The sequence below is a fragment of the Culex pipiens genome, chromosome 3 (genome assembly GCF_016801865.2).
Source record: "Culex pipiens pallens isolate TS chromosome 3, TS_CPP_V2, whole genome shotgun sequence".
Lineage (NCBI taxonomy): Eukaryota > Metazoa > Arthropoda > Insecta > Diptera > Culicidae > Culex > Culex pipiens.
In genome coordinates, this window is record NC_068939.1 from 74,371,050 (window position 1) to 74,393,518 (window position 22,469).

Sequence of the window (22,469 nt, forward strand, 5' to 3'; positions counted from 1 at the left end):
CAATATTTTTTTATGTAATGGGTTGTTTTCCATTTTTTTACATTTTGTCCAAATAAATCCCAATGTGCCCTTCCCCCAGTATCGACGAAACGCCGACGTCAGCAGCCCATCACGCGCTAGCAGCCACAAGCTTTTCCTAAGACTACGTCTGTACAAGCACCGGCATCGGGAAAGAGCGACGGCTAAATCGTTTCGTTTTCCAACGACGACCGACCGGTGTTGTAAGCCAACACTGAGTGAGTGAATTTCCACGCGGGACTCATCAAAGGGGGGGGGGACAATTGGTGGAAAGTCGTTTTGTGACGGTACGCATCAGCAAAAATCGAGGGAAAATAAACAGTTACAAGTCGAGGTTGGCAGTTCTGTAGAATGTATTACAGTACAAACAACTGGCTAGACCCAAGTAACAATTTAAGTTTTTTTACTTTCTTAAAGATAGATTCAAGTTATCTTAGCCAAAAATTATCATAAAGCATAACTTTCTCCAGAACAACAATAAATCAGCGTTAAACCTGAGTTAAGAGCAAAGTGGACTATTTTAGGAGGTTATCAAGAGCGTTTATGCGGAGTTATTTAAAACTAAGCAACTTTGACGTTGATTTTTACAATACTCTGCAAATGCTCTTTATTGCTATTCTAAAACTTATTCTCAAGCTTCAAAAATTTATAACATCATAGAAGAGATCTTCAAGACTGTAATAAAGTGAACTTAAACTTATTTGCTCTCGTTGATGATAAAAAAGATTTGTCGAAGAAAAACCAGTTCTGAATTTTATTTCGTGAAATCCATTTAATCTTTTCGAAATGAATTCACAAATGGCCGATCAACTTAAGCTTACACGGATAATTATATTATAATAACCAAATAAATATAACTGTGACTTTACGCAGCCATTTTTATCGTAAAATTCTTGCCATAAAAATTTCACTGATCAATTTTCTTAGATGCCTCGAAAAAATATGCATCGAAGGTATGAATCTTTCAAAATTACTATGATTTGTAATTTTTAATGGAACAATTAATTCTACATCAGCAGAAAAATCAACATGGCTTCCGTTTTTGGGCGTTATTTTTTCATGTTAATATGGCTGATCTCATCAAATCTATTCTCTCTTACTCAAAGCAGTTATTAGAGCTATATTTCTTGAGAAGCTCTTGTTCAAGATTAAGTAAGAACATGTAGACTGCAGTAAGCTTTAATGCGGTTTTATCGCAGAGTAAAACGCGTAGTATTGCGACCGTAGCGCATGCACATATTTGTTTGCAGGAGGTAGATCCGAAAAAGATTTTTGGAAATGCTTTTTTGTCGTTGGATTAAAACAATGGTGTTAATTATTTTTCAAATCATTTTATTTATTCATTGAACGGCCGCGACTTTTGAAGAAAACACTGATCTCGCACTTGAATCTAAATGTAAGGACGGGTACTGGACACGGATTCACCGGCAGGTTGGTGTTTTGCTCGCACCTTATTCGACAGCCTTGACGAGAGCCTTGGCCACTTCAACGGCAATTCAGCCTCGGCGCGTTCCACATCAGTAGCGGCCGACGAAAGTTTGCTCTGGGCGCCGGACAGGAGCTCGCGGCACGCACCGGCATCCAGATCCTCAACCGGGTGGGCTTCTTCGGCCAGCACCTGTCGAAAAAAAATCACAGGAAAAAAAAAAGTAGAAATAACGATAATTTTTAGTCACAGTAATCAACACGATGGTTTAAAAACACTAGCACTCCGCGGGACATTTTTCTCCATTCTCGAAACGCCTAATTCTGGTCCGGATGCGTCGTGCCGATTTTGCGTGTCGGAGAGGTCACTAAACTGACTGACTGTACGAATATTCAGTGATTTGACAGATCAAGTTCAAAGACTCTTGAATTATGCTTTCATAAAACGGAGAAGTTTTAGTTCAGTTTTAAGGCAGTTTTGGCAATGTAAAATGGTCTTAAAAATAACCTCTCTGGGATAACTTCAAGTCAAACAACGAAGAGTGGCACAAAACTATGTGTCATGGTTCTAAAGTGCTCTTGAAGATACTTTTAAGAGATTTCTATCGTAAATCTTTAAAGTTTTGTTCAATATCATCACAACACCGAGTAGCAAATTTTAAATCTTTTATAAAACCTGCTAAGAAGTAGAAGCATTTTGCTTGTTACTTGGGGAACTAGTTGAGAAAAATGGAGGGAAAAAAATTGCAGAACAGAAAATAAAGAACCCAATACAAGGCAATGAAATAATATTGAGGAAAATAGAGAGAAAAGCAGAAAGGAAAAAAACTTTCCGCTAAAATTACTCTCAAGTGAAATGCCTAATCTAAAATAAAATCAAGTCTATTAATAGAGCCAGAGGATAGTGTGCACGGTGTGAGTGATGAGTGAGGAGGATCAGAGAGTGCTGCAAGGCATGAGAAAAACTCGGGAAAAGGTGAAGGAGCACACACACGAGTGGCAGAGGGATTTGTAGCGAGCATCAGAGTTTGACTATTTTTTTCTTGTTGTTTTGTTGGATTGCTTTTCTCAAGATTAGCGACGTTCGGCATGAGATAGCAACCATTTTTAAGCGTGACGATCTACGATCTACGATCGTTTGACGCAATTTGTGAACTTGAAATCAGCCAGGTTTTGAAAAGAAACTTCGAATTAGAAATTGGCAAATTGACGCAATCGTTGACAGCTTCTTTTCATAGTCGTAAAACGTTTTTGTCAAGTGCCGATGTCACAACACTTGTCATATTTTGTTATTGTTTAGCATTGACCCAAGGAGCTGTTCTCTTTAAATTACGTCAGTTATCCGCACAACAATATTGACCTTAAGTCAACCAATTTTTTAAAAGGGCGTTTTTTTTAAAGTTTTCAGGTCGTTGCATTTTTGAGGATACCGTTGAGAATTTCCCTTATCCTCTTAAAAAAAGTTCAGCATCAACAATGAATCCCAATCGTCAATTCCTACGCAATGTATTTTTATTTAATATGTTTCTTCTCATTGTTGAAAGAAACTGCTGTGCATGACTTAATTTGCCCTTTAAAACATTTCCGCGTAAACATTGTAACCCACGGCAAAGTTGATTAATTATTCCGTACCCTGTCGCAAAGTCAGCAGGGATAATTTCAAAAAATATCCCAACTTAACACATGCATAAAATTTATAAATTTGACAGAACATCTCTCGCAACCGAACAAATGTGCGATTATCTCGGCGCGTTCGTCATCAATTCTAACTAAGCGCAAACTTTTGCTCATTTGCATTCGAGCGAAACCAACCCCGGCTACAATGTTGAAGGGCTGACGCTGCTGTTTCAGAACTGACATCAACAGGTACAACAGTTTCTAGTTTCTATCGCGACATTTGGGAGAAACCCATTCAACCGAGTTGGCCCGGGAACCCTGAAGTCGGGTTTTCGGTGCCAACTATTAATTATGACAATATGTCACAAGCCAGCCAAAGTGTGTTTAGTTAGTGCCCCCCTCTTGGGGGGTTTAGCCCTTAACTAAGTAGCGGGTACGGACCTCGATTGATGCCAACATCTGGCAGAGTTTTTTTTTTCGTAGATTGTTCCAACTGCGAAGGACGTTACTTGCCAGGGACGTTAGATTCTAATTAAAAATATTTTGTGATATTCATCAGCATTTTTTAAATTTCTGTGGTTTAGTATTAGAAAGTACATATTTGCTTAAGAAATATTTAAGATATTCTGAACAGTTAAAGTTCTGATCAAGATTAAGATCAAATTAAATCGTTTTCTTTCAAGTTGTTCAACTAACTTTCCACAACCCTGCTTTCCCCTCGCAGTGTCACCAGCAATGTGACAGATTTGCTGCCTTTTTGTGCGAAAACTTTTTCCTCTCGATTCCGTCGTCGTCAGACTTTGGCATAAAAATACTGGCTGGGTCGGGACCTCGCAGGGATAATTAATAGTCTGTACTCGAAAGCATTCCGCAGATGAAATAACACTAATAATTAGTTTGTCGTTTGGAGCAGCAGCTTCAGGGCTGGATTTTCACAGTTTTAATCTGCGAAAAAGCGAACCCCGAATCGATCGATTCTTCTGAAAATTCGGGCAAAGGCCAAACGACGGCTTGAATTAGGACACCAATTCGGAACAATGTCCACCGGTTCTCATTAGCGAGGGATTGACGAAGATTTTAGGGATGGAGAATGGCGGGGAAATTGCGGGAAAATCAAATTTGAATTTCCACATCTTTTTGCATTGGATTAATTTGTTCCGTTTCGAGGAAAGATTGAAGTAAAAAAGAAAAAGCAAAAAAGTTCAATATAGTTTTCTCATTAGTGACCTGCATAGTGGACACTTTTTATGGAGAAAATGAGAACAATTAACATTGAAAAGTTATTCATTGAAGCAGTGCTTATTATAAAATTGAAAGGTCAGTTTACCTTTTCTGACGCTTCTAATATGTTCTTCAATGTGTTTCAGTTTTTAATAGCGCACAAACTAAATGTTTTTCTTGTAAAAATACAGGAAATATTTAGAAGCCATTATTTGACATCAAAAAGTTGATATGCCAACATTAGGTGCTCGATGAAATTTCGTGCTGCTCTTCTATTACACAGTCCAACAAGATTTTGTCTCTGAGACGAGTATATGTGTTCCTAGTAGAATTTTGCCTGCTGAATCCGAATCCGGGTCCAGAATTGCTCCAAATGGTCCCAATTATGAGATACACCCGTTTGAAATGTTAGTTTAGGCCAAAATTAGCTACTTTGTTGACTATTTTACAAAAGAACTATTGAATAAACAACTAAACCAATACATGTATCTTAAAGTTCACGTTTTCCCCTTTCTGATACACCCCTGGTTTTTAAAATTTGATTGTTTCTACGCATATTTATAGCCATTTTAAAATTATATTTTCAGTTGGTTCTCATTCTAGTTTTTCCAACTTGCATGCAAGTCAAATTCTAATTTTAAAATGGCTATAAATATGCGTAGAAATAATCAAATTTAAAAAAACCAGGGGTGTTTCAGAAAGGGGAAAACGTGAACTTTAAGATACATGTATTGGTTTAGTTGTTTATTCAATAGTTCTTTTGTAAAATAGTCGACAAAGTAGCTAATTTTGGCCTAAACTAACATTTCAAACGGGTGTATCTCAAAATTAGGACCATTTGGAGCAATTCGGGACCCGGATTCGGATTCAGCAGGCAAAAATCTACTAGGAACACATATTCTCGTCTCAGAGACAAGAAACATTTGATTTTTTGTTGAACTGTGTTATTGATTAATGTTTATAACTGGTTCAAGAAAAGGCCCCTCTCTTCTTCGTTTTAATGTTGCAGGGATAGAAGAGCAGAGTTCAGACGTAGTAAGTGTTTCATGGATGAACCGAAGTTTTGATAATTGGAATTCTTGTCTCTTTTTAATTAATGAGAAAAACAAACTGAAGGAAGAAGAGCATTACTAGTGCACCGTTTGATCAACTTAAATGCAAACATGCAAAGTTATACATTAGATAAAATTTATCTTAAGAACAAGATTTATAAATAAAAATAATATGCAATCCAATTTTTAAAATAAAAAATATTTCTTCCTAAATCGCTCTTTCTTTTAACTTAAAAATATTTTTTTTTCATTTCAGGTAAGCCAAGACGATTTCAATTCAAATTACAGGTATAAATTATGTTAAAAGTGGTAAATTGGACGAAGACTTCAAACTATGCCTCAAAAATTCATAAAAAAAATTGCTAAAGAAACGAAGTTAAGAAAGTTATAAAACGCTTATTTCTATGGTGATCTTAAAAATTTTTGCAAGAAAATGTAAATTATTACTTATATTTTGTATACTAAATTTTGATTTAAAAAACGAAATGAATATTGTATTTTTCCTTTTATCATTTTGATATATTTTGAAGGAATTGTTATTTATTTTAACTAATGATGCGAAAAAGTAACTTTTACCAATCATTTTAAACGAGTAACTTTGGACACTCAAATTTGAACATTGGCAAAGGCAGAATGTGTTCAGGGTATTTTTGATATTTAAGTAAATTTTGAAAATAAGGTGTATTAATGCAGAAACATATTTGTTTAGCCTGAATTCTTAAAATTAAAGAAAAGGGTTGTTTAAGGAATATTTCTAGAGTTGTTTATTTGTTAAGGTCCTGAAAAGGTTTTGAAGATGTTGATTTTTGTAAAATTTGTAATATTCAATCAAATCTACAAAATTGTATTGTACTGTCAAAAAAAAAAACATTCTATAAAGCTTTTGGTAGATTTGACTCTAGAGTTATGATTTCTGAAAAGAAAATTATTTACAACATGGAAATTTTTGAAAAAAAAATCTGAGGTTTTGGGCGACCATTATTTTTTGTAATTTTGATTAGGATCTAACTTGGTGTGTACCTTCCTATGATCGGAACGGAATGGATTTTCTGACCGGTTCGGTGTCTTCGGGAAAGTTGTAGGTATTGCTAATGACTTTTATAAACGTTAATCTCTAGAGCAAATCTATCTTTTTTAAACTCGATTTTTCACAAAAAAAGAATTGCGCAATATTTTTTCTAATTTCAAACATATATTATGACGGGCAGCATACCTCTGAAATATTAGCGAAAGCTAATGAAATTTCTTAACATTTTCTTTGCAAAATTTTGGTAATGTAACAAGTCTCTTTAAGTATTTTAAGTTCTGGCTTAAAAATCATGGACATTTTTTAAACTTAAAATTGAATTTTTAATTTAAAAAATCATAAAAAGTTTTGTGAAATATTTTGATAAATTGTATACCGTAAAACGGGGTGACTTTGATAGGTTCGCGATTTTTCCGCAAAATGAAGAGTACAGTTAAAATACTTACGGAATGGTTTAGAATCATACTGACTGTGGTAGAGAAGTGTTCAAAGTACCTCAAGAAGAACGTTTCATAAAATTTGGAATAGTTTAAAAAGTTAGTTAACTATAGTTAAGAAAATGTTGATTAAAGTCATTATTTTAAACTTCTCAAAGTGTCATGATTTTCTCAATGAACATGATTATGAATCGGAAAACGGAATGCATTTTCGGATTCCTTGGACAATTTTCCACTAGGAAAAGGTTAAATAAGTTTGTAAATAATAAATAATATTGTGTTTCAAACACAATTAAAAAACCTCTCCAAATTTATAAGCAATTTCAGCTGAACAAATTTCAAGTAAAATGTGAAAACTTGTGATTCGTGCTTCAAATTCAGTATAAAATACAATATAAATCGATAATTTAATGAAAAAATCTAGTTTTAACAAATTTTAGGCAACCTAAAATTTAAATGTCTTTTGTAAAAAAGCTTATAAACTTAGTTAACTAAATATAAACATTGATTTTTGTTCTTAAAAACTATATTAGCTACTTTAGTGATGGTACATTTAACGTACAAATAAAGTTTGAACATCTTAAATATGATTTTAACAAGAAAAACTATGACTATCAAAGTCACCCCGGAATTAAAACTAAGAATTTTTAACGTAACTTTTTTTTCTAAACACTATTGAATTTTTTTTCCAAAATAATGTATGGACTTTGTGTGGCCTACCCCAGTACATGTTTTAAAAATAATAACCTTGGAAAAAACCTTATCAGTTGATAAATATTTCAAAAACAAATAGAAATCCTATCAAAGTCACCCCGTTTAACGGTACATTTATTTTAACATATATTATTCAATAGGGCACTTTAAAACTTTTTTTCAAATTTTGAATTTTTGCGCCTCAGATCGGAAAGTACTATGACTTCAATTTTCTGTGAATTTATTGATGTTTTGCAATTTTTCGTCCAAATCATTTTGTGATAATTTTTGTTTAAATTTTGAAATAATGTTTGAAATTAAAAAAAAATGACGTTTCGAACAGAACTGAGTGACTGAAACATAAAGTGAAATTTGAACTAGCATAATTACTTTTACAATACTACTTTAAAAAAGAATGATGAAAATATTTATAACTCATGGTAGGGTATAATGTGTCTCATTGATTTATAACTGCTTGAATGAACATTTGGCGTCATCCATAAAGTATGTCACGCTATAGGGGGGGGGGGGGGTCTTAGCAAGTGTGACATTGCATATTATAAGTATAGGAAAAGCGTGACAAAGGGGTGGAGGGGGGGGGGGGGTAAATTTTGGCCGATTTAAGCGTGACGTACTTTAAGGATGAAGCCTTTGTAATGTGATTTTATATGTTTGTTATATGTATTTGGTCCTCATATATATTGGCTTCTGATTTTTTAATAATAATTTAAGTTGGGAAAGGAAGTTGGCTTCATTTAACTGAATTTAATTGTGATAAACAATGACTGAAACAAAAAAAAAGTTTCTTAGCAATCTTGTTAAAGATTTAAAATCAAATTATAATTATTTCCCTTCTTGTTTCACACCTTTAAACTCCCCTAGCTTCCTTAGAACCAACTTCCCCCAAAAACGTAATCCCACATAATAATGGATTTGGTAATGGCCATTCTCCAACCCCTGAACCCCCAAAAATCCCAAGTCTAAAGCGGGATATCAAATCTTAGAAATGAAAGAGGAAAGCGAGCTGTAATCCACTCCTGTGGCAAGATTCTTCCCCCGACCTGCTGCTGCTACTGCTGCGAGCAAACCAACCGTGGAAAGAGCAAATTAATTAACGAAGCTTATTTTTATTAAATTATCCTTCTGCTCCTGGCTGGGCTGCGCCGTGCGGAAAGATTTCGGCCGAGGATTAGTGTCGCTCTTTTTGTGTGTGTGAGAGAGAGTTTCGTCCTTTGTTTAGCCAATTTTCCCCCGATTTTTCTGAGACACAACAAAACAAAAGGATAACACACACTGACTGTCATTTTGTGGAAGGGGGCTGTGAGATCAAAGCCAACACTTTTAGAGGCTTGAAAAGGGGAGAAGGAAAAATGGCTTTCCCGAGAATTTCCCCTTTTCGAATACTTCGTGGTGACCACCCTTTGTGCGTGTAAACTTTTCTAATTTTGAATCCCATTTGATGAAGTTATTGTGGCAATAAAAAGAGGGAATCTGAATTTTCCTCCTTTTGCCAGATGAAGGTACACGACAGGGAAATGACCAACACATACTTGCTTGCCATCAGAGAAAAATAAACAACAAAGAAAGGATATAAAGGAGTCAAATGTTGTGCCAAAATGGAGGGGCGAAAGGGAGGGTGGAAAAGCTGTCAGGAAATAAAGATGTCGAGATTGAGATTAGGTCGAAAACATGCCTCCTTTCCAGCTTTCGAGCCAACCCCTAGTCCAAATGAAGAAGCAATAAATTCATTATGGCTCAATTTGGACTGGTTTTATTTTCACGTTAGCCCTAATCTATGGCGTCGCGACGTCAGAGCAGGAATTCATCTTGTTTGAGAGGGGGTTCCTTTTTTATGGGAAGTACTTAAAGACATGTCATTTGTACAAATCCAAGCAGGATAATGTCGGTACTTGTTATCTGTGAGATAAGTCTTAAGAACTTGAAGTCACCTGTCACTACTTATTTGCACCTAAAAAATGTACAGGCTAAATATCTTCTATCTATCTCTCCAAACTTTCCACATTTATGTTCATTGTCAGGGTATGCAACAATTTATTCATCAAGATTCTACTTTCGTTCTCCTCACAATTTCAAACTGTTTTGCATTTTTCTTATTTTCCCTCATAGTTGCCCCCCCCCAAAACAATGACCAAGAGTGCCAAAGTCAGAGCGCACAACCGAGCTTTTACGAGTGCGACACTTTGTCCTCATTTCCCATTAAGCTTTCGAGCAAAAAGCACTCGCCAATTCAACAGATAAAGCAAAACTAACTTAATCCACCTATGTGGTTGGTGCCTTCCTCACTCTTTTCCAAAAAAGGGTGATATGTAATACGATGGGTTTGGACACATATTTCGTCTAATTTCGTTAAGTTCCGGAATACAAAAAACACACATATCACTCAAGGGCTCATAAGTGGCATCATAAGTGGTCATAGCTTGAGACAGGGTTGCAAGATATTCAATGTTTTGGACTCGTTGGAAAGGTCTTTCGATTACCTAACCAGCGGTGGGTCGGATGATGGATCCGGACATTGTTTACATACATTTAAGTGAGATCCGGCGACAAAAAAGTACATAAATATCACTAAAGTGGTCAGAACTCGAGACAGGGTTGCCAGATCATCAATATTTTAGACTCGTTGGAAAGGTCTTTTGATTACCTAACCAAAGATGGGTCGGATGATGGATCCGGACATTGTTTACATACATTTAAGTGAGATCCGGCTACAAAAAAGTACATAAATATCACTAAAGTGGTCAGAACTCGAGACAGGGTTGCCAGATCATCAATATTTTAGACTCGTTGGAAAGGTCTTTTGATTACCTAACCAAAGATGGGTCGGATGATGGATCCGGACATTGTTTACATACATTTAAGTGAGATCCAGCTACAAAAAAGTACATAAATATCACTAAAGTGGTCAGAACTCGAGACAGGGTTGCCAGATCATCAATATTTTAGACTCGTTAGAAAGGTCTTTCGATTACCTAACCAACGATGGGTCGGATGATGGATCCGGACATTGTTTACATACATTTAAGTGAGATCCGGCTACAAAAAAGTACATAAATATCACTAAAGTGGTCAGAACTCGAGACAGGGTTGCCAGATCATCAATATTTTAGACTCGTTGGAAAGTTCTTTCGATTACCTAACCAACGATGCGTTGGATGATGGATCCGGACATTGTTACATACATTTAAATGAGATCCGGCTACAAAAAAGGTACATAAATAACACTAAAGTGGTCAGAACTCGAGACAGGGTTGCCAGATCTTCAATGTTTTAGACTCGTTGGAAAGGTCTTTTGATTACCTAAACAACGATGGGTCGGATGATGGATCCGGACATTGTTTACATACATTTAAGTGTGATCCGGCTACAAAAAAGTACATGAATATCACTAAAGTGGTCAGAACTCGAGACAGGGTTGCCAGATCATCAATATTTTAGACTCGTTGGAAAGGTCTTTTGATTACCTAACCAAAGATGGGTCGGATGATGGATCCGGACATTGTTTACATACATTTAAGTGAGATCCAGCTACAAAAATAGTACATAAATATCACTAAAGTGGTCAGAACTCGAGACAGGGTTGCCAGATCATCAATATTTTAGACTCGTTGGAAAGGTCTTTCGATTATCTGACCAACGATGGGTCGGATGATGGATCCGGACATTGTTTACATACATTTAAGTGAGATCCGGCTACAAAAAAGTACATAAATATCACTAAAGTGGTCAGAACTCGAGACAGGGTTGCCAGATCATCAATATTTTAGACTCGTTGGAAAGTTCTTTCGATTACCTAACCAACGATGCGTTGGATGATGGATCCGGACATTGTTACATACATTTAAGTGAGATCCGGCTACAAAAAAAGTACATAAATAACACTAAAGTGGTCAGAACTCGAGACAGGGTTGCCAGATCTTCAATGTTTTAGACTCGTTGGAAAGGTCTTTTGATTACCTAACCAAAGATGGGTCGGATGATGGATCCGGACATTGTTTACATACATTTAAGTGAGATCCGGCTACAAAAAAAGTACATATATAACACTAAAGTGGTCAGAACTCGAGACAGGGTTGCCAGATCATCAATATTTTAGACTCGTTGGAAAGGTCTTTCGATTAACTAACCAAAGATGGGTCGGATGATGGATCCGGACATTGTTTACATACATTTAAGTGAGATCCGGCTACAAAAAAGTACATAAATATCACTAAAGTGGTCAGAACTCGAGACAGGGTTGCCAGATCATCAATATTTTAGACTCGTTGGAAAGTTCTTTCGATTACCTAACCAACGATGCGTTGGATGATGGATCCGGACATTGTTACATACATTTAAGTGAGATCCGGCTACAAAAAAGGTACATAAATAACACTAAAGTGGTCAGAACTCGAGACAGGGTTGCCAGATCTTCAATGTTTTAGTCTCGTTGGAAAGGTCTTTTGATTACCTAAACAACGATGGGTCGGATGATGGATCCGGACATTGTTTACATACATTTAAGTGAGATCCGGCTACAAAAAAAGTACATAAATAACACTAAAGTGGTCAGAACTCGAGACAGGGTTGCCAGATCTTCAATGTTTTAGTCTCGTTGGAAAGGTCTTTTGATTACCTAAACAACGATGGGTCGGATGATGGATCCGGACATTGTTACATACATTTAAGTGAGATCCGGCTACAAAAAAGTACATAAATATCACTAAAGTGGTCAGAACTCGAGACAGGGTTGCCAGATCATCAATATTTTAGACTCGTTGGAAAGGTCTTTCGATTACCTAACCAAAGATGGGTCGGATGATGGATCCGGACATTGTTTACATACATTTAAGTGAGATCCGGCTACAAAAAAAGTACATAAATATCACTAAAGTGGTCAGAACTCGAGACAGGGTTGCCAGATTATCAATATTTTAGACTCGTTGGAAAGGTCTTTCGATTACCTAACCAACGATGGGTCGGATGATGGATCCGGACATTGTTTACATACATTTAAGTGAGATCCGGCTACAAAAAAAGTACATATATAACACTAAAGTGGTCAGAACTCGAGACAGGGTTGCCAGATCTTCAATGTTTTAGTCTCGTTGGAAAGGTCTTTTGATTACCTAACCAACGATGGGTCGGATGATGGATCCGGACATTGTTTACATACATTTAAGTGAGATCTGGCTACAAAAAAGTACATAAATATCACTTAAATGGTTATAACTCGAGACAGGGTTGCCAGATTATCAATGTTTTGGACTCGTTGGAAAGGTCTTTCAATTACCTAACTAACGATGAATAATTTGATGATGATTACTGCCATTTATTCAACTTCCGAAAATATGCGAAAACACATTTTTGTACATAACTTTTGAACTACTTATCGAAACTTCAAACAATTCAATAGCACCGTATGGGACCCTAAACCAAGTCGAATGCAACTGGTTTGGTCAAAATCGGTTTAGCCAGTGCTGAGAAAACTGCGTGACATTATTGGTCACATTCACACACACATACACACACACATACACACACACATACACACAGACATTTGTTCAGTTTTCGATTCTGAGTCGATATGTATACATCAAGGTAGGTTTTCGAGCTTTAAATAAAAAGTTCAATTTTAGAGCAGGATTATAGCCTTACCTCAGTGAGGAAGGCAAAACTGTTGATGGTAGACGGACGCTTCTTCCAATTTCATCATCTCATTGTTTCGAACAAACTAAATTACACCCCTTCCACAAATCCCCCCCTCTTTTATGTGCGAACGGTTCTGCAAGCTCTTTGAAGACAACCCGAAATTTTCTTCTGGGTTTTTGTTCTGTCTTGGTATGGGTTAAGAAGTGAAGTTTTCGTTCATTCACCAGCAGCTTACAAAAAAGAAGCGATAGAAAACGATTGCTTCCTGCAAGCCATTTTGCGGTCAACGCGCTTCGATATTGAGGTCCTTGCTGGTACATACACGGAAAATGTTAGAAATAATGTTTGCCCAATATTTTTTCTCATGATGAACCAATATTATTATGAACATTTTTTTCGTCAGGTTTGTATTTGAAAACACTCTACATACCAAACTGTCATTACTGAATTCAGTTAAATTTATTGAAATCTGCACTACTGATTTTTTTAGTAAATGAAAGCTTGCTGAAATTTCAGCAACTTTTTACAGCTCCAAGCTTATTTTGAATGAAGTTTAGAGGAAAACTAACTGACAAATTCAGTAGTGCAGTTTTAAGTAAATATGACCTAAAACCGATCCTCAGAAAATTCTGAACAATAATAAAATTTACAGTCGCATTTTTTTATTATCATCTTACAATTGAACAAATTTAAAAAAAAAAAAAAACATTTAAAATTCAACCATATTTTACTTTTGAAGCATAATTCGACCTTAGATTTTAAATATCTTTTGAAATAAAATTTGACGGTCCAAGTTTTTGACATTTTTCGTTTTCAATAAAGCTTACATAAAGACAAATTTTGTGAACACAAGGGTGGTATAAACAATGTTTCCTAATTTTAAGCCGCAGGAGTGTAAATTTGGAAGGTGCAATTTTGGAAGGTTGAATATTACCTCTTTTAAAATGTAAAAAAGCGACATTACAACAGAAAAGTGGTAAAATTACACATTTTCAGAGGTAAAATTAAACATTTTTTCTGACATATAAGATGTACCCCTTTCCAGATGTAATGTTACCATGATTTTTTTTCTGTGTATTGATTAAAATAATTATTTTTATTTTTTGGTAAATTGCTCTATTTTCAGATTAAGATTTTTGTTAACAAGAACTTTTTTTTAATATACTTTCGCGTTTTGCAAGAGAAGATCATTTTTTTTTGGTGGGAGCTCAACAATAATTTAAAATTGAGCCTTAAATTATTTCTACTGAAATATTCGTCATGTTTTCATATATTTTTTGAACTATTTGCATCATAGTTATCTTTTCTTAAAATTATATTTTAAAATCAAAATCAAGCTTATTTTTATTTTATTTTTTAAAGTTATGTTGAATTTATTAGGAAAATTGTAAGAAAATAAGCAATTCTCTTAACCCCCCAAAACCCAAAAAATTGCCAAAATCCGTTTTTCAACCGATTTTTGATCATTAAAATGCATTGGAAAGAAGAACTCTAAAATTTTTAGAAAATTTAAGGTGAGAATTTTGACTTGTTTTATGTGACTTTGCCAATGTTTTTAAAAATGTTAATTTCAAGGGGTCAACTATAGCTGTGTGTTTTACTAACATTTCCTATATTTTAAGTAAAAAGAAGAAATGACCTCCTCAAAACGGGAGAAACGAAAATTTTTGAAAAAAATTGGGTCGTAGAGGGTTAAACAATAGAGGTTTTTTAAATATTTTGATTTGGATGAAACTTTGTCTATGCCTTCCTTATGTTAACGTTTTTCTATTCAAGTCTACTTACAATTTTGTGGAATGGTAATACAAAAAAAGCATGTGAATTTTTTAAAATTTGTATCTTGAGAAGGGAATATCTGATCGATTTGGTGTCTTCTGCGAACTTGTAAATATGATTAGAACTTTTGGAAAAAAAAGATTTACGGAAATTTTGTTTTCCGATTATGGTGTTTCACTTTTTATCACTTTTTATGGTTCAATTCCCTTAATATGCATTTTTTTTAAATTTGCGAAATTTTTAGATAGATTTTAAGTGGTTCTAAATTTGGTACCGGAATATTTTTTTAAGAGTGAGGATTACTGAAAAATATCTTGAGATAAACTAAGTGGCTAGCTGTAAAAAAACAACCATGAGATTTGAAATGAGTTTTTTGAATAAGATGTAAATTGTTTTTTTTTGATTATTTTTAAAGACAAATAAGGATTTAATTCTACAAATTTAGTGAAATGTTAAAAAAAAACTGTCTAACGTTTCCAAAAAAATCAACTTTGTAATATAATTTCAAATCATAAGTTTACATTATAGGATTAACCAAGATTTATTTCAATAAAATATTTTCAAAATTCAGCCATGAAGATCATTATAGACTTGTTACAACCGATTTTCAGTTTTTTTTATCGATGGTAAATTTATTTAAAATCAAAAGTTGAGATTTCATGTGTTTTAAATTAATAATTTTCAGATTTTTTCGTAATGATTGTTTTCAGTCGATAACTCCATAACTCGGAACATGTTTATGGTAAATTTGATGCAAATGTAACATTTTTTCGTTCCAGCTTTTTGTAGGGCCTTGTTTAGATCATTCTCTTGCTATTTCGCTTGTGAAATTAGTCGTTTTAATTTACAAAATACTACATTTTCGAGACTATTTTATCAAGAGCAGCAAAACACTGCCTCCGAATTGCCTGTTCCATAATTGGGCATGTTATTGTTTCGCTCAAAATTGTGGAACACCTGAATTACCGTCGTGAATTATCAGTTATAATTTCACAAAAAAAATCATGCAATTTATAAAAAAATATCAAAGAGCGCTTGAAGTCATTATTTTGACATAAAATATGTAAGCAAATAGAAAATCAAAGTTTTTTTTACATCTGTAAAAAAAAGTGTTCAGTATTTGTGGATTTCAAAGGTCAATGTTTTTCATCAGAAAATTGAAATAATTCGTTAAAAATTTCAGCCGGTCGATACATAAATCGGAAGATCGAAAGAAAAGCTTTCAAATGAAGGTAAAGGCGAATAATTAAGTTAAATTTTTCAATTTTCCATGATTAAAAAAAATACTTGCTACAATTTATTTTGCATCCTGATTATTAAAAAAAAAGTTAAAAAAAATGCAAAGCTAATATTTTGAAAATTTTAAATTGACCATTTTTAATTAAAAAAATTAGTCAGAATGAAAATTCACCAAAAAAGGGTAATGGCTTCAATGGCTTTGAAAATTGTTCTCAGCATTTTCTCAAAAAAAAAAAAAAAAAAAAAAAAAACTCTTTTCCGTGCATCCTTTCCTTTTGCCGCAGTCATAACGAAATTAGAGAAATTGTTCCATCGTCGATTTTCCACAACAAAACGAACGTCTTCCATTTCTACCCCTATCACTTGAGTTCAACAATAACACCAGTCCAGAAATTGTTTTCGGGCAGATCTCTCCGAAAAGACAAAAGAAGGGCAACTTGTTGTCTGCCTTAAGATCTTCTGCAAAACCCCGCCATTTGGACCCACGATGGCTGGCACATTTTGGTCACCAGGGCACAGAACGAGTCGTCACACATAAAAATGAATGAGAATGTTAATTCGTGCAAACTGTCAAGTTTAATGGGCCGTTCACGACGGAACACGACACGAGATCAGTGCAGAGTACGCGCCAGAGCAATTGTCGTCGTCGTCGTCGTTTGGGAGCTGTTGGTGGGTGAAATTGAAAATCCGCCCCTCCCCCTCACGCAAGGCCAAATTTTCCTGCGTCCATCTGAAAGCTCGTTGAACCTGCTGCCCGTGGTAGTTTTAACTGGGTAAAAAGTCATTTTCTTTTTAGTGTTACGCATGCTTGACTTTGAATTGCCACCGATTGAGTTGCGTTTTGCAGGGATTTGTAACTTTTGATCTGGCAAAATCAGAATCACATGCAGTTTTTCGTTTGAGGGTGTGGTGGGCGGTAGCCAACTCTTTGTCAGACAGTTCGACCGTAGGATTCCTACGTATGTATGTAGATGTTCAGCTCAAATTAAGATTGGTTGGCTGTTGTGATTTTGTTTTGACTCATCGCCGTAAACAATTGGGCATGAAGGTGGCAGCTGCTGGTGCAAATATTTGACCGGCTCACACACATAGGGGAATCGTAACGTACAAGTGGAGAGAGATTGGTGATTTTTTGTTTTCTGTGAATGTTAATTTTGTTATGTTTTACAGCTCGCACTTGTTTAAGCAAAACAATTTTTATTTAATATTTTGCCTCTTTCCCACAATATAAATTTCTCGGCTCCACAGAAAGGAAATTGACATGATGAATTTTCAATGTTTTTTTAACATTTTTTTCAAATTTTTGCCAGTAGTATAATTGTTATTATGTCTTAATCGTATTGCGATACTATTTGCATATTTTGTCTGAACATAAAGATTGAAATTTGAAATTCGAGCACAGTTCTACGAAATCGACCGATTTTGTGCATTTCTGGCTTTCTATTTATTTTTTTGTATTTTTCAAATTTTGCACAAACTTTTTGAGAAGCCATTGGTTCACCCATACAAGTCTCCATAAAATTTTTACAGCTGTCCATACGAAAATGGTAAGTAAAAATTCAAAAATATATATCTTTTGAAGGAACTTCTAATCAACTTAGTGTCTTCGAAAAAGCTGTCGGCAATAATTATTTAAAAAATAGGTACATGGAAGAGAAAAAGGCCTTTTTTTAGCACAAAATCAATTTCCTAAAATCCGTATTTTGTATTTTTTTTTTTGTTATGCTTAAGAGGACAAAAACCAGCCACTTTTAAGCTTAAAGAAGTAAAATTAAAAATGTTGCCGCCGTGTTATGACTTTTGAAAAAATGGCTTTTTGAAAAAAAAATAAATTATTAATCTTACCCGAAATATTACAAGGCAACTTACATAGCAAGGTATAATTAACGCAGAATTTTGAAAAATTAAATTTTAACACTAGATTTTAATAACTTTCAAGAGATTTGACTAAATTATATACTTTTTTGCAACATTATTTTTATTGCTATTTGCAAAAAAATGGAAAAAGGCCTATTCATCAGCTAGTATCCTACCTAATGACTTGGCAGTGCATCTTTCCAAGTGTTATGGTTTTGAAAAAAATATAATGGGGGTTTTAATGCATTAATTTTTTAACAAAATTTGATCGATTTTTTAAGACAACTATAACCTTCTTGGTCAATTCCTTCATATTTAGGTGAAAAAAACTTCAAAATAAGAAAAAAAGTTCCACCGATCGACCTTTTAGAATTAATTAATTGGAATTCCCGTTTTTTTGCAGATTAAGATGTTAAAACACAAAAAATCCAGATTATTTTTCAAGCATAATGTTGTTTGTCTGAAAAAATCTTACTAATTCAATTTTGTCACGTCAGGTTGAAATAAATGATAATTTCTTCGTAATCATCGGATTACTATCAAATAGGTCATGGAATATTTCTATTTGTGAACTAATTGTTAACAATTATTAAACTCATACACAAATGCTCACTCTAATGGCCCTTCATCAATCTTTTGAACCACTTTTTTTTCACCTTAGAAAAAAAGTTTCGCTTATCTGAAAAAAATCACAAATTCAAAACCATCAAGATAAACAATTGGGTGCATTAGAAGTTGCAAATAATTTGCAGTGAATTTTCTTCAATAACCTAATATATTTTGTATAGAGTATCTGGAATGCTCTAGAGTGATTCTTCAAAACTTCGAACAATCTGAGTAGACTTTTCTATATTTTTTTTTTATTTGGTTCAAACAGAAGCCGATGTTTTAGAAAATAAATTTCGATTTTCAATGTTAAAAATAAAACTTCTGTGTATTTTTCGGCTCTTTTCAATATATTTCTTCAGTTTTCATGTGAAGCTTAACATATTCAAAGGGCAAAAAATAAAATTGGACTCTTTTTAAATGTTGGTCTTGAATATAGAATCTTTAATATATCTTTCGACAAGTTCTGAAAATTCCACTCACGTTTCATTTAAATAGTTTCAAAATCGAAACATTAGCTTATATGATAGATACTGGCAAATAAAACTTCAATTTTATTGATTCTGTTGATGTATTTCAGAAAAAGGGCAACAAACGGGAACAACAACGGTCCACGCACGAAAATACCAATCTTTAATATTATTAGACAAAATTATGTAAAATTTTCTTAGCTTTTTGCTTAGGACTCACTTTGAAAAATATGAAATTGAAGATTTTTGAACTGCTTATTTTCAAAAAATTAGGAACTTTTTAGAATTATAACTATAAATTTGCCCATAACACAAAATCGATAAAAATAATCCATTCCAAAATTAGATACAGATCTTTGAATACTTACATACAATTTTTGTATGGACAGCTATCAAAACATTGTTTGGTCAAACCAATGACGCGAAATAGCTTCATTGGTCTTCGGGAAGCCCACCTTAAAGTTTTAGCCAAATCAAAACATTCAAAAAGACTAAATTCCGGGCGTTTGTGAAAAAGCTCTGTTAGTAAATTTGGTCATGTCTCTAACATAACCACCTGCACCTTTTTGAGCAAAATTATACCCCTACTGACATTAAAAAAAATCTCTGGCCTCAGTATTGATTTTTTTTCTTACATCATTTCATTTCCCTTTATCCAGATCCCTAACCAAAATAATATATCAAATACTCCGGTGTGTACACTTATCACAAAAAAATAAAATCAATAATTTTAATAAATGACATACATTCAGTACTGCTTGAAATATCACATTCCAAAATGTGCAAAATGTTAAGATTTTTGTTCTATTTTTAAGGTTAAGGAACATTACATTGGTGTTGAAATAGTAGTTTATGCAACAAGTTGTAAAAAGAAGTTTATCCAACGAGGTTTACCGTGATGGATAAATACGACGAGTGCTGCAAAAATCAAGTTTTGTTACTTTTCGATATAAGTGTTGAAAAGTTGAACTATTCAGCACCCTATTAGGGAAAAGAAGGCCATTTCATTTCTCCAGAAGGACTGGAAAAGTTGACAGTTTCACATCGGAATTGCAAAAATAAGCGTTTTATGTTACAAATTAGTCCAAAATAAAAAATCATAATCATTTAAAAATTCAGTTGATACCACACATCTTCCACGAACGCTCTATTTCGGTGAAACCTCTATTTGGGTATTCGAGTCTCGGAAAATGTATTAATTGAATGACCAAACATAAATTGGACCACTTTGACGCGCGGTGAGCTGGAAGTCACTTTGAAATTCAAACACCCGTGCAGCAGAGCAGGTGAAGTTGTTTGCTCCGTTCAATCTGTTTGTTTGCCACCACCTTCACCGCGTTTGCCATGGGGTTGTGTTCTTCTTCTTCTAGACTGTTTTTTCAAAACAAATAAAAATAAATATTAAAACAATATTTTTTAAAAGGATTTCTCAATTTTTCAAAAAAGAAAGCCTTACAAAATAGAACAATGAGCCCACATGAAAAGTTTGACTAGACCTGAGGTAAAGCCCAAAGGCCTAACCAACTGCGGAGATGGGACCACACCGGTCCAGATATGTCTCGGAGAGCTTATACGGCAGCGATTAGGTGCGATTTATGGAAGTCGTGTACGGTCGGTTAGCAGCCACTGTCAAATTGAAACATAAATTCAAAGAGATCGGTAGCATCAGTATCAGCAGACGGAATAGGTGCTAAAGAGTGTGTGTTGTGCTGGACTTTAGATTAGGTGGTGGGGGGTTTTTGGTTTGGAAAGTGGTTCAAGTCTGGTGGGATGCTAATGAAAGGTTTCAGGGTTCGTTCAAATGTTACGTAGCAGAAAATTGAAAAATATGCAGCATCATCCAACTGTCAATAGCTACCCCTCCTTAATTGTGTTACTTGATATTTGGACGACCTTTATTGGAATTTTCCATGCACCTCCTAATAATTACTCTAAGCAAGCAAAAATTTCAATTTGAAGTTTAAAAAAAAACAAAATTGTTCTTCAGTATCTCCAGAACCTTCATCAGCTTGCCGTCTGAAGCATATTGAATATGTAGATTGCGTCGGAAAACCACATGTTGGACCACAAGAAAGCACAACGACGACACTGAACGGTCGTTCCCTTCGAAGCAAAAGACTGCACTGAAAAAAAATCATATGTTAACTTTAGGAAAATTGATGTTTGTTTCTGTCACTTTTCTCAAAAAATAAAGCAAAAAATATATTTATAATATCAAATATAAAAAAAAAAAACAAAAAAAAATGTCAGCAAGTAAAAAAATTCAATCTAGCTCTTTTGACAGTGCGAAACTGGAAAGAAACAGTTAACAGTCGGTGGGGTGGTTCCGTCCATAATCGATGGGGAAGACACCCTTTTCATGAGGAGGGAGGCCTTATGTTTGATCTGATAACGTCGAACAGCTCAGAAGCAGACGGTTGTTGCCGGCAAAGTTGAACGAGAAAAGGGTCCCCCCGTTTTCGTTCAGGCAAAAAAGAGGAAAAACAATTTAAGGAAAGGTGCAAAATTTTTGCTTGCGTGGGTGGTTTTGTAATTGACTTTGGGATTGTGTGTGTGTGTGTGTGTGTGGAAATTTTTGTTTGGGAGGTGATTTTGGAACTGATTGTTTTGGGAAAAGTTTTCATAATGATGATGATGAGATTTTTGATGATAAGGGAGCATCAAATTACGGAGAGTAATTAAATTTTCTCATGAATAGTATGGAATAAAGTTTGTGTTCCCCAAACTTTAAAAATATTTGTTTTTATTCTGAAAAAAATCTTTCAGACTTTTGAAGGACATTTCGATAAAAGAAAACTCCCCCTCCTCCAGTAAATCACACCAAATCGACGCTAATAATCTCGTTATTTGCAAACATTTCTCGCAAAAGTGCAGCGTTCCCATTCACTGCTTCGCCCATTCAGTCAGAATTGAAGCGTCGCGACGCCCCCACTCACCAGCGGGGAAAATGCAGCACATAAAAAAGCATAAACTAAACGAATGGCGACAGTGATTAAGGGAGGAGCGCCACCACAGCCCCAGAATGTTGATTTGTGGTGCGAACGTGATTTACTTGCCGTCGCTTCGTCTTTCGCTGGCAACACTGCAGTCGGCAAGATTGGCTTACGTGCTGAATAAAAAAAAAAAGAAAAAAAGATTGATTTTTCCTTTCCCAGCTAACGACACCACCAAAGTGGGTGGTGGTCGGCGTCGCGCAAGGACGAAAGTGCATCAACTGTGGGTGTCTGTGTGTTTGTGTCGCTGTCCCTCGTTTGCAACTTGATAACAAAGTTTATTTGCTGCACTAGGACGAGGCAGAGGACACAGAAAACATAGAGCGAAAAAATGGCACTCGCATTTATTATTATTTCGTTTGGACGTGCCTCGAAGGAGAAGCAGCGGC

The 22,469-nt window shown here is 34.7% G+C and overlaps 1 protein-coding gene across 1 annotated transcript in view; it reads right to left on the bottom strand.

The window, feature by feature from the left end:
* Positions 1 to 1,408: 1,408 nt before the first annotated feature.
* Positions 1,409 to 22,469, bottom strand: part of LOC128093370 (uncharacterized) — a 63,745-nt gene continuing 42,684 nt past the window's right edge. The window contains exon 4 of the mRNA XM_052709910.1: positions 1,409 to 1,636. Within this exon, the coding sequence (XP_052565870.1) occupies positions 1,409 to 1,636 (228 nt within the window). The remainder of the gene's footprint in view (positions 1,637 to 22,469) is intronic.